The sequence below is a fragment of the Pseudophryne corroboree genome, chromosome 7 (assembly GCF_028390025.1).
Source record: "Pseudophryne corroboree isolate aPseCor3 chromosome 7, aPseCor3.hap2, whole genome shotgun sequence".
Classification (NCBI taxonomy): Eukaryota; Metazoa; Chordata; class Amphibia; order Anura; family Myobatrachidae; genus Pseudophryne; species Pseudophryne corroboree.
The window spans coordinates 13,691,111-13,705,163 of NC_086450.1; the positions used below are offsets into that span (position 1 = coordinate 13,691,111).

The window sequence follows — 14,053 nt, forward strand, 5'->3', positions numbered from 1 at the left end:
CAGGGCAGGTTTTTCATTATTTTTACCTGCGCATTGCCAGGGGTTTCATGTGCATTGCCAGGGGTTTCATGTGCATTGCCAGGGGTTTCATGCGCATTTCCAGGGGTTTCATGCGCGTTGCCAGGGGTTTCATGCGCGTTGCCAGGGGTTTCATGCGCGTTGCCAGTGGTTTCATGCGCGTTGCCAGTGGTTTCATGCGCATTGCCAGGGGTTTCATGCGCATTGCCAGGGGTTTCATGCCAGGGGTTTCATGCGCATTGCTAGGGGTTTCATGCCAGGGGTATCATGCGCATTGCCAGGGGTTTCATGCCAGGGGTTTCATGTGCATTGTCAGGGGTTTCATGCCAGGGGTTTCATGCGCATTGCCAGGGGTTTCATGCGCATTGCCAGGGGTTTCATGCGCTTTGCCAGGGGTTTCGTGCGCGTTGCCAGGGGTTTCATGCGCATTGCCAGGGGTTTCATGCGCATTGCCAGGGGTTTCATGCCAGGGGTTTCATGCGCATTGCCAGGGGTTTCATGCCAGGGGTTTCATGCGCATTGCCAGGGGTTTCATGCGCGTTGCCAGGGGTTTCATGCGCGTTGCCAGGGGTTTCATGTGCATTGCCAGGGGTTTCATGCGCATTGCCAGGGGTTTCATGCCAGGGGTTTCATGCGCGTTGCCAGGGGTTTCATGCGCGTTGCCAGGGGTTTCATGTGCATTGCCAGGGGTTTCCTGCCAGGGGTTTCATGCGCATTGCCAGGGGTTTCATGCGCATTGCCAGTGGTTTCATGTGCATTGCCAGGGGTTTCATGCGCGTTGCCAGGGGTTTCATGCGCATTGCCAGGAGTTTTACGCGTTGTGTCATGGTTTTTGCCAGGGATTTTATGTTCTGGGATCCATGCTCGTTGCCACGGGGAATGCTCGTTGCTACGGGGAATGCTCATTGCCACGGGGGAATGCTCACTGCCTAGGAGTAGCTGTAAATGGTCACCGACTATAGATGATTCAAAATCATTGATGGTCTATGACCGATGTTGATTACTTTTATCGATGGAGGAGAACCAGATGGTTTTCTTCCATCGATGGTTCAGTGCTACCAAATTTATTCCCCCCCCCCTAAAAGTGTCAGGGCACGGAGTTTAGCTCCACCCCCTGACACCCACTAAGCCACGCACCCTGGTCAGCCCACATGTGTACTAAATTGGGGATTACCATTGATGGGTAAAACCATTGATGGATCCATTCCAGATGGTTTTACACCATCAAGGTTATCCATCGATGGTGGTGACCATCGATGGACAACCCACCAATGGCCATTCCCCGGGCCGCATGTGCTGGCGGGCACTAGCCCACCGGCACTGTTATCCTCTTTGCTGAATGACGCGATTGCATCATGACGTGATCTCATTCTGCAGATGTCCACCGACAGAACGAACTTTAAGGAGGAGGTTGGGGGAGCAGTGGCATGCACGGAAAATTTCCAGTGTTACCATTCTGCGCAGCGCTGCTGGCCCGGAAATTTTCTGAGGAATGCCACTCGAGGGGTTAAAGAAACTTAAAAAAAGCATATTAAACTGAAAGTGGCCAATATATGTTTTGCTTCTTGAAGTATTAACCAAATTATGTACCTCGCAGCCCTCAGATCTTCATCCGGTGATGACCGCAGCATTAATCGGCAATAAACCTGCCTTTGTGAAGCTCTTTCTGGAACATGGTGTCCGTCTGGAAGAATACGCCACCCAAGAAACGATAATAAACCTATACAACAATATAGACCCATCCTGCCTGTTTTATAGCAAACTTGCAAAAGTCTTTGAGGATGAAAGATTTCGTCAAGAATTCCTTAAGACGCCGAAACTGCGTCTACACCACGTGTCACATGTTCTGCGAGAGCTCTTGGGTGATTTCACAAAACCACTTTATCCGAAGCCCAAAAGTACAGAAAGACCTCAAATATCTATTGCGGTTCCGCACATCAAAATAAATGTAGGCACTTACTCACTGTTTATATCCATGTACAGTATGCTTATATCCCACAGAGTTTTCTTTCACTTAGAATATATGTTAGCCACGATATAGCAACATTTTTCTGTAGGTGTTAAACTGAGTAAACCCTACTGCAATTACAATAGATGTAAATTTGTTAATTAAAAATATAATAAAGATGTTTATTTTAGATTATTGGCGAGATTAGCTCTTGGTAAACTATTATTCTACTGCCAATCTCTTTATGTAGACAAGCCGGACCTACTATATAATGTATTAGCAGGATTAATGAAGTAGCGCATAAGTCATGCACAATATTAATATACAGTAAGCTTCCTCCAAAAAGATCAGATTGCTTCGCCAATATGTACATTAGAATTGCAATCAATAATGAAAATTTGGGCCAATGTTGCTATTACTGTGTTGCCGCATTTGTTGTGTTGCATACAGTGGGCGGGATGTATTAAGATACATCACCGCCCCTCGCCGCTTACCGCAACGATGTAGATTGCATATGTACTAACATATGCGATCAATATCGCAATGCGGTGACGGAGGCCCCACCGCGATACCTGTGAGGTGGTCTGCGGGGGATCTCCGTCACCTCCCAGGGGTCTCCACACTGCCTACACGCCGGGAAGCAGCAGCAGGCTGCCCCCGGCGCCGCCTCCTCCTCCCTGCAGCCGGAAGGACCTCCAGCTGCGTTGCTAGGGGGAGGAGGAGATTACCTTCCGGAACCAGGGCAGCCTGGAGGAAGGTATGCCGGCGGGGAGGGGGGTCGGCGTCTGCGACGGGTTGCGGTGGTCGGTGATTAGAAGCCCATTGGCTTCAACAGGGTATCGCCATCCAGATACCCTGGATGGCGAAAAACCGGCGGTAGGGTCTTAGTAAATTTGAAAATGCGGTAAAACCCCCATTTTCGGAGGTTAAACTGCATTTTTCCTTTAGTATATCCCGCCAAGTATGCTTTAAAAACGCAGTTGTTCTATATATTGAAGTTTCTCTTCTGCACAATATCTATACAGGTACAAAGAGTCACTCTCCGAACCCTTCACAGAAGATCTCAAGGAAGATCACTGTGCACAATGGATCCCATCAGGGACCTTTTCATATGGGTCATTGTTCAAAACCGGAAAGAACTTGCAGACATAATATGGGCACAGGTGAGACTTTAGACTTTATGGAAAGCCAATACCTGAAGTTTAGAAATAGTTGGGTGGGATATCTCGATGGTCACAATACAGGCAGTGGAATCCCGACTGTCAAAATCCTGATGACTTATGGTAAGTATTCTTTCTAACCCATCCCTCTCGCAGCTAAACCCTAACTGCGTCCTTCACCAGCCTAACCCTAATGGACCCCTTTGGTGGCCCACCCTAAGCCTAGTCCTAAAACTGACCATTAGGCGCTTTCAGAACTTTGACCGTTGGGATTCTAGAGCTGGTATTGTGACCGTCTGGAAGGTGAATGCCAGCATTCTGACTACATCGCCCCAAACTCACTAGAAGTGCTTAACGAAGGCACAGTACCTCTTATCATACAACCAGACATTGTGCCGGGTATGGGTCGTTGGGTCGACAGTCATCTGGTCGGCCACTATTGGTCAACATGCATTAGGTCGACAGGGTCACTAGGTCAACATGGTCATTGGGTTGACATGTAATAGGTCAGCAGGTCAAAAGGTCGACATGAGTTTTTAAAAAACTTTTTTTGGTGTCGTTTTCTTCGCTCGCCATGTTTCGAGCAAGGTTACCGTTCCCAATCGTAGTTCATAAAAAAAGTCCAAAAACTGGGAAAAAAAATGTAAAAACTCATGTCGACCTTTTGATCTGTTGACCTAGTACATGTCGACCTAATGACCATAATGTCCTAGTGACACTGTTGACCTAATGCATGTCGACCAATAGTGGTCGACCTAATGACTGTCGACTTAAGTGTTGACGACCTAATGACCGTCTCCCCATTGTACCCCATCCTTCCACACCCCTGTAAGGTGAGGTCTCTCCAAAGCATGAAACGTTTTTATTCCTCCAAGAAAGTGGAACCTGGAAAACCAGGAGAAGACCACACCAATGCCGTATCTTCCTGTTGAAGTCACCAGAGTCTAATTTGACAGTGCGATGAATGGTGACGGAACATTTAAATTGTTGAATCCAGGAGAGCGCTACTGCATGGACTCCATGTTGGCTCCTTTAGGGAGGCTTCATTCCCTAGCCAAGATGGCCACCTTCTGCACATGCATCTTGTTACTGTGTTAAGAGTGCCGCAGTGGGACACGGACGTACTCCACTTAGCTCAGAGAGACCCAGTGATTCCACAAACGCTGTTGCCACTACAACCACTGGTACTGCTGGCATCCTGCACCGCTACCCACGTACATTCACCAACTGGTGACCGGCATGCCCCGCTCATGCCCCACTCCATTGTATGCAGAACTGTGAGTGCAGCTGTACATACTTATTACTGCTGAATACACCACTCCACTGGATAAGTACTGGGCTGTTCAGTGACTCGGGGCATCCGCTGGTGTGTACCATCACGCTGCCATACCATCTGCACCAGGGCACACATATTCCAGCACAGATTCATGATAAAGTTGTCTATGTGTGTCTTCATTCCTTCTTCTGTTACATTGATTCTTCTGGGTTGCAGGATTGAAAAAAATATATTTTTTGGTACCTGGCTGGTGCACATGGTATCCGTTCACATGGTCGACCATGTTATGGTCGACAGTCATTAGGTCGACCACTATTGGTCGATATTGGCATGGTCGACATATGAAAATGGTCGACACATGAAAGGTCGACATATGAAAAGGTCGACATGAGTTTTTTAACTTTTTTTTCTTTTGGGGAACTTTTCCATACTTTACGATCCACATGGACTACGATTGGAACGGTAAAGTGTGCCGAGCGAAGCGGTAGCGGAGCGAAGGCACCATGCCCGAAGCATGGCGAGCGTAGCAAGCCATGCGAGGGGACGCGGTGCACTAATTGGGGTTCCCAGTCACTTTACGCAAAAAACGACACCATGTGTCCATGTCGACCATGTCAATGTCGACCAATAGTGGTCGACCTAATGACTGTCGACCATAACATGGTCGACCATTCATACCGGAACCGGTGCACATACTGTACATGTATTATTTGTTCCCCTTATTAAGTGTTCTTATCAATTTGATACGTCAAGATTTTGCAAAAGCTTGCTCTTATCCAGATCAATTTAGGAACTATCTAATGCCCCTTTCACACTGCCATAAATATAGGTTATTGCACATGAACGCGCAGCAACCCAGGATATTGGGCCTAATTCAGATCTGATCGCAGCAGCAAATTTGTTAGCAGTTGGGCAAAACCATGTGCACTGCAGGTGGGGCAGATGTAACATGTGCAGAGAGAGTTAGATTTGGGTGGGGTGTATTCAAACTGAAATCTAAATTGCAGTGTACAAATAAAGCAGCCAGTATTTACCCTGCACAGAAACAAAATAACCCACCCAAATCTAACATCTCTCTGCACATGTTACATCTGCCTCCCCTGCACTGCACATGGTTTTGCCCAACTGCTAACAAATTTGCTACTGCGATCAACTCTGAATTACCCCAATTGTGCAGCATGAAAGCACCCTGTTGAAATAACCCAGTTAGTGTGCAGGGTTGAACACGGTTTCATTTTGACCCGAGGTGCAGTGTGGACGGGTATCCCGGGTTAATGCGTACTGGGACCGGTTCACACAATACATAGGAAGAGCTGGTGCTTTGGCGCCGGCTCAGGACGCATTGGTGGTGATGTCATCAGCAATAAGCCGAGTCGGGCCGCCAGTCTGAAAGGGGTCTAAGCAGGGTTGCACCCAGGAAGGATCATCTACAAAATCCTAGTTGCGACCCGGCATAGCTGTCTGAAAGGGGTATTATTAACACTAAAGCCACAGTAGCCCTGTAATTCTTTTACATACACAGAGTGAGCTAGTGATACCTAATGAGTAGAATCTCTGAGGGGTATAAGGACTATAGGTCATACCTCCCAACTGTCCCGATTCCAGCGGGACAGTCCCGCTAATCGGACACTGTCCCGCTGTCCCACCCGCAGGTCACAGTGTCCCGCGGGGGGTGAAGGTTGGGAGAGCCAGTGATCTCCACTGCTCTGCTTTGCATGCGCACGGCATCTAAACAGTACGGGAGGTGAGTAAGCGTCTGCCCAGCTGCTCGGAGCATGCTAAGCACGCCCCCAAAATTACAAAAATGAGGTGGGGCTGCCCACTTCTCCAGAGGCCCCACCCCTTCTTCCAAGTCCCCGCCTCCTTTTGTCACGGCAGGTCCCAATTAGAACACTACAAAAATTGGGAGGTATGCTATAGGATGACAGTGAACAGGTTGACAATCAGTAAGTCAACCACTGTCGACATACATTGGGCCGACATGGTTAAAATGTCAACATGGTCATTAGATCGACATGTAAAAAGCTGACAGGTACAAAATATCAACAGGCACAAACAGTTGACATGGCAGTGGTCGACACACATATGGTTGACGCAACTTTGTCAGTTTAAAAAAAAAATTCCACTTTTTTTATACTTTACCATCCACCTGGACTACGATTGGGAATAGTATCCTGTACCGAGCGCGGCGGTTGCGTAGTGAGGCACCTTGCCTACAGCATGGCGTGTGGAGAGAGACATGCAAGGGGACATGGCACACCAGGTGGGGGTTCCCTGTGCTGCGACAGTAAAAACAAAAACAAAAATCATTCCTGTCTCAACCATTTTCCATGTCAACCTTTTCATGTGTCGACCTTTTGTACCTATCATCCTTTTCCATTGTCTACCTTTTCCATGTCGACCATATGGGGGTACTGTTGACCTAATGACCCACACCCCTCTGAAGAGAGTTTCATAATGTCCCAAAACCTCAGTTATTTACTGATAAAAAAAATGTAAAAATATTTTAATGTTTTTGAAAATATTTCAAATGATTTATAATGTAATTTATTTTGAAATGCTTCTGTTTCTTCCTCCATTATCTTTAGTGCCACGACTGCATAGCGGCCGCCCTCGCGTGCAGTAAGATTCTAAAAGAGCTCTCGAAAGAGGAGGAGGACACGGACACATCGGAGGATATGCTGTCCCTGGCTGAGGACTATGAACAGAAAGCCATTGGTATATGGGGGGTTCTTAAGTGATATTCGATATTAGCTGAATCCATAACGAAATGCTAAATGCACGTTACAATTTAAAAAAATGAATTCAAGTGGGATTCTTGTGATATTTTTCATCAAATACTGTGGTAATAGCCAGGCAACGGGGGTCATTCTAAGTTGATCGCTCGCTGACGTTTTTCGCAGCGCAGCGAACAGGTCACTACTGCACATGCTTATGCACCACAATGCGCAGGCGCGTCGTACGGCTACAAAGCGGATAGTTGCTGAGCGATGGATTGAACGAAGAATCCATTCGCACAGCCGATCGTAAGAAGATTGACAGGAAGAAGGCGTTTGTGGGTGGCAACTGACCGTTTTCTGGGAGTGGTTGGAAAAACGCAGGCGTGTCCAAGCGTTTACTGGGCGGGTGTCTGACGTCAATTCCGGGACCGGACAGGCTGATGTGATCGCAGCGGCTGAGTAAGTCCTGGGCAACTCAGAGACTACACAAAATGTTATTGCAGAGCTTGGCTGCACAGGCGTTCGCACACTTGCAAAGCAAAAATACACTCCCCTGTGGGCGGCGACTAAGCGTTTGCACGGCTGCTAAAAACAGCTAGCGAGTGATCAACTCGGAATGACCCCCAATGTCAGGAACACTAGGATGTGCTTTGTAATGTACATGTTATTTAGCGGATGAGGTGGCAGCTCTAAGTCTTGGCAGTAGACTGTAGATGTAACTCTAAATTACATAAAAGCTCATTCATGTGACCAATCCTGATGTCACACAGCTGGGGAGGCAGAAGTCAGAGGCTGGGAGGATGTAAGAGGATTCTATAGTTTCATAGAACAATATGTTTGGCTGCTGGGCCAGTGGATCTGTGTATTTCGATGCAGTCCCTGACTCCGGCACACCCCCAACATGTCCGCCAACACCAGCCACCCCCAAAGTCACCACCCGTGGATTTCCATGCAATCCCAATATGGGTCTACCAGTGATGACCATTTAAATGCTTGTTTTTGTGGGGGAAAAAAAAACAGGGTGACGGGGGCCATGGTCAAATCCTGCCGCTGTGTCTCTGATTTTGCAATCCCCAATGTGTGACAGAGTACAACATTTTGTATTCTATTCTATACCATATCCGGTGTAAGGGATGGTATTGGGATCCTAGTGCTTGGGTCAGAAGACCGACAGTGCTTGGGTCAGAAGACCCAGGCTGCCATGTGAAATAATGGGCCCCCTCCCCTCCCAAAAAAAAGATTCTGCCGCACTGCTTCACCCCTATGTGATGTCATACATTGTGACGTTACATAAAGGTGGAGTGTTGCGGACGGTTTACAGAGAGCTGATGCGCCGATAAGGCTTGTTTTAAGAAGTCTTCCTTGTGCATCAGACTGCTGATGATTTACAGACTGGTGAAGCTCTCCAAGTGGGCCCCCTCTCTGTAAGGGCCTGGGACACCAGTCCCCCCAGTCCCCCCTGATGGCTGCCCTGAGAAGACCGACAGTGGCATCCCGACGCACATAATCCCAACACCTGCTAGATAAGTAGTCTAACCCTCCACCTCTACTCCTCCCAAACTTATCCTTCCCTACCCGCAGCCTAACCCTCCCCCCTTAGTTCCTAACCCTAACCTTCCCTCCCCGCAGCCTAAACCTGACCTCCACCCCCCCTGCAGCCTAACCCTTACCCTCCCCGGCCTACTTATGATTGGAATGCCGACAGGTGGGATTACGGTGACGGTATCCCAAACACCAGTATGCTAACTGGATCCACTGGGTGTAAGGCTACAATGAGAACCCATGCAGTTAGTAAGTAAGATGCATTGCTAACCCCACTGTATCACAATAAGCATAGGAGCAATAGTTTTTACGTATTGTAGCTTATAAATGTGATGGAAATCCGCTTACCTAAGTTAGCACTGGAAACTATTTAATGGCACATTTACTATCTTAGCAACAAATGTAAGTCACTGTTGTATTCTTCCACATAGTATCATAGTCATTCTTGCTACCCGAACCTAAAGGGGCTGATTCTCAGTCGGATGCTGTAGGCAGGGCTGCCATCAGAAATTGCGGGGCCCGGGACTGACAAAATAGGCAGCCCCCCCCCCCCCCCCCCCCTTACCCCACTGTGGAATAGCACCAGTTAACACATGTGGGTGTGTGTATTATATGCACACACATGCATGCATACATACATGTGCGCTGTCCGTAGGGCCCGGGATGCTGATGCAGCTGCCTTCCCGCCTCCATCCCCGCTGTTCTGCTGCTTTCCTCCGTCCTCCTGCAGCTGTATTGAAAACGTCCCTCCCAAAAGGGCCGCCGCCACATAGAAGACAGTTATTCAAGATACTAGAGAGCTCCTCTAGTATCTTGAATAACTGTCTCCTCTGTGGCGGTGGCCATTTTGGGAGGGACGTTTTTCAATACAGAGCTGGCGGTGGGTCGGAGGACAGCGGCAGAACAGCTGGGATTAGTCATGGGCAAAGTGATTCACTGAACTGAGTTGAGACACATGACTCAGTTCAGTGAAGTGTCTCGAGTCAGTGTCTCGGCACATGAGTCATGACTCATTTGTAGTGGAATGTATTGCAGAGACTGCACATGAATCAGTGAGTTGCCAGTGCTGGAGGATCAGTGCTGGACTCATGGAGTTATTCAGCTGCAGTGATTGTGCAGTGTATCTGGGGGAGACAGCTGCTTATGCACTGATTGTTAATAATATATTAACATAGATTCAGTGTTATGTTGATATATTATTAATAACCACTAATTGCATACTAGTTACAGAATATGCACATTACTTCTGGCTGAGGAGAGAAAGCTTAACAGCCATGAAACACATCATTCATTCTGTAACTAAACCAAATAAAAACATTTTTTTTTACTTTGCTAATTGGATGATTTTAGGTGGGCTTGTATTTATTATATTATCCACTATCTAGCCTCCAGGGAGTTTGTCACCCACAATCACATTGAGCAGGAACAGTGAGTTGAGAGCCCTGTACCACAGGGGCTCCACCTCCGGCAGGCTTATCATGACCCTCCAACATGACCCGCCCCACTAGGTACAAAATGCTCTGTTTCTGGACTTCCCTCTTAATTTATGATTTCCATCACCTGTGTTGAACTAGTTAAATGATAAGAAAGCTGTTTCTTCACAGGTGATGGCAATAATAAATTAAGAGGGAAGTCCAGAAACAGAGCATTTTGTACCTAGTGGGGCGGGTCATGTTGGAGGGTATGGCTTATGCTGCATGAATCAGATCCATTCACTGAGTCACTGAGTCTACACAGTGTACAACTGCCTCACTCACTGGCAGACTCAGGATGAATCATGATTCATGACATGACTCAAGCACAGCACTCACTGACTGGAGAGTCGTGACTGCTCCCTCCCCCCTCCCACTGGGTGTCACCTGGTATAGCCTCTGGCCAATCACAGCTAAAGACACACAGCAGAACACACTGACTGAAGGACACACTGAGTTTCCTCCCTCTGGCTGAGAGAGGCTGCTGCTGCAGCTGTCTCCACTCATTACACAGTGAGTGACTCGAATCATTCACACTTCCTGATGATTCCAGTCACTGGGGTATATTTACTAAGGTCCCGATTTTGACCGAGATGCCGTTTTTTCTTCAAAGTGTCATCTCGTAATTTACTAAGCAAAAATCACGGCAGTGATGAGGGCATTCGTAATATTTTGGAAGTCCTAGGAAAAAAATCACGAATCAATACACCATCTGTCAAATACGCCTGCAATTTGGTAGAAATCGGGAATTTACTAAAAAGTGCAAAACACAAACACTGCCGACAATAGCCAAACACTGCCGTGCAGAAATACAAATCGTGAAAAAGTGCTAAAAAAAAACAGACCTGCTTTTTTATCCCGTGTTTGTATAGGCATGCACGGATCCATGAGATCCGTGCATGTTTTTCAGTGGGAAGGGGATGGGAAAGTGTTCATTTTTAGAAAAAAAATGCGTGGGGTCCCCACTCCTAAACCAAACCAGCCTCGGGCTCTTTGAGCCGGCCCTGGTTGCAAAAATATGGGAAAAAAATTGACAGGGGTTCCCCCATATTTAAGCAACCAGCACCGGGCTCTGCGCCTGGTCCTGGTTCCAAAAATATGGGGGACAAAAAGCGTAGGGGTCCCCCGTATTTTTGAAACCAGCACCGGGCTCCACTAGCTGGACAGATAATGCCACAGCCGGGGGTCACTTTTATACAGTGCCTTGCGGCCGTGGCATCAAATATCCAACTAGTCACCCCTGGCCGGGGTACCCTGGGGGAGTGGGGACCCCTTCAATCAAGGGGTCCCCCCCCTCAGCCACCCAAGGGCCAGGGGTGAAGCCCGAGGCTGTCCCCCCCATCCAATGGGCTGCGGATGGGGGGCTGATAGCCTTTGTTCAAAGTGAATGATATTGTTTTTAGTAGCAGTACTACAAGGCCCAGCAAGCCTCCCCCGTAAGCTGGTACTTGGAGAACCACAAGTACCAGCATGCGGCGGAAAAATGGGCCCGCTGGTACCTGTAGTACTACTACTAAAAAAATACCCCAATAAAGACAACACACACACACACCTTGAAAGTATAACTTTAATACATCCATCCACACCTCCATATACACATACTTACCTTATGTTCCCACGCAGGTCGGTCCTCTTCTCCAGTAGAATCCATGGTGTACCTGTAGAAAAAATTATACTCACATAATCCAGTGTCTTAGGCTCCTCGGTAAATCCTTTTGTAATCCACGTACTTGTAAAAATAAAAAAACGGATACCCGACCTCGCACTGAAAGGGACCCATGTTTTCACATGGGACCCCTTTCCCCGAATGCCAGGAACCCCCTCTGACTTAAGTCCAAGAAGGTTCCATCAGCCAATCACGTTTGGCGCATAGGCGCTACATTGTAACACTGCCGTGTGCCGCCTGTCATACAGTACAGGAGCACACAGCCGATCAGGAGGGTGCCACAACGTGGCGCTCCCTGATTGGCTGAAGAAACCCACTTAGACATCAGTCAGAGGGGGTTTCTGGCATTCGGGGAAAGGGGTCCCATGTGAAAACTAGAGATGTGCACCGGAAATTTTTCGGGTTTTGTGTTTTGGATTTGGGTTCGGTTCCGTGGCCGTGTTTTGGGTTCGAACGCGTTTTGGCAAAACCTCACCGAATTTTTTTTGTCGGATTCGGGTGTGTTTTGGATTCGGGTGTTTTTTTTTAAAAAACCCTAAAAAACAGCTTAAATCATAGAATTTGGGGGTCATTTTGATCCCAAAGTATTATTAACCTCAATAACCATAATTTCCACTAATTTTCAGTCTATTCTGAACACCTCACACCTCACAATATTATTTTTAGTCCTAAAATTTGCACCGAGGTCGCTGGATGACTAAGCTCAGCAACCCAAGTGGCCGACACAAACACCTGGCCCATCTAGGAGTGGCACTGCAGTGTCACGCAGGATGGCCCTTCCAAAAAACACTCCCCAAACAGCACATGACGCAAAGAAAAAAAGAGGCGCAATGAGGTAGCTGTGTGAGTAAGCTAAGCGACCCTAGTGGCCGACACAAACACCTGGCCCATCTAGGAGTGGCACTGCAGTGTCACGCAGGATGGCCCTTCCAAAAAACACTCCCCAAACAGCACATGACGCAAAGAAAAAAAGAGGCGCAATGAGGTAGCTGTGTGACTAAGCTCAGCGACCCAAGTGGCCGACACAAACACCTGGCCCATCTAGGAGTGGCACTGCAGTGTCACGCAGGATGGCCCTTCCAAAAAACACTCCCCAAACAGCAGATGACGCAAAGAAAAATGAAAGAAAAAAGAGGTGCAAGATGGAATTGTCCTTGGGCCCTCCCACCCACCCTTATGTTGTATAAACAGGACATGCACACTTTAACCAACCCATCATTTCAGTGACAGGGTCTGCCACACGACTGTGACTGAAATGACGGGTTGGTTTGGACCCCCACCAAAAAAGAAGCAATTAATCTCTCCTTGCACAAACTGGCTCTACAGAGGCAAGATGTCCACCTCATCATCATCCTCCGATATATCACCGTGTACATCCCGCTCCTCACAGATTATCAATTCGTCCCCACTGGAATCCACCATCTCAGCTCCCTGTGTACTTTGTGGAGGCAATTGCTGCTGGTGAATGTCTCCATGGAGGAATTGATTATAATTCATTTTAATGAACATCATCTTCTCCACATTTTCTGGAAGTAACCTCGTACGCCGATTGCTGACAAGGTGAGCGGCGGCACTAAACACTCTTTCGGAGTACACACTTGTGGGAGGGCAACTTAGGTAGAATAAAGCCAGTTTGTGCAAGGGCCTCCAAATTGCCTCTTTTTCCTGCCAGTATACGTACGGACTGTCTGACGTGCCTACTTGGATGCGGTCACTCATATAATCCTCCACCATTCTTTCGATGGGGAGAGAATCATATGCAGTGACAGTAGACGACATGTCCGTAATCGTTGGCAGGTCCTTCAGTCCGGACCAGATGTCAGCATCAGCAGTCGCTCCAGACTGCCCTGCATCACCGCCAGCGGGTGGGCTCGGAATTCTGAGCCTTTTCCTCGCACCCCCAGTTGCGGGAGAATGTGAAGGAGGAGATGTTGACAGGTCGCGTTCCGCTTGACTTGACAATTTTCTCACCAGCAGTTCTTTGAACCCCTGCAGACTTGTGTCTGCCGGAAAGAGAGATCCAAGGTAGGTTTTAAATCTAGGATCGAGCACGGTGGCCAAAATGTAGTGCTCTGATTTCAACAGATTGACCACCCGTGAATCCTTGTTAAGCGAATTAAGGGCTCCATCCACAAGTCCCACATGCCTAGCGGAATCGCTCTGTGTTAGCTCCTCCTTCAATGTCTCCAGCTTCTTCTGCAAAAGCCTGATGAGGGGAATGACCTGACTCAGGCTGGCAGTGTCTGAACTG

At 47.9% G+C, this 14,053-nt stretch overlaps 1 protein-coding gene across 1 annotated transcript in view; it reads left to right on the top strand.

The window, feature by feature from the left end:
- TRPM2 (transient receptor potential cation channel subfamily M member 2) overlaps positions 1-14,053 on the top strand; it is a 177,652-nt gene that overhangs the window by 46,228 nt on the left and 117,371 nt on the right. The window contains 3 exon segments of the mRNA XM_063932704.1: positions 1,616-1,966; positions 2,992-3,129; positions 6,991-7,120. Of these exon segments, the coding sequence (XP_063788774.1) occupies positions 1,616-1,966; positions 2,992-3,129; positions 6,991-7,120 (619 nt within the window).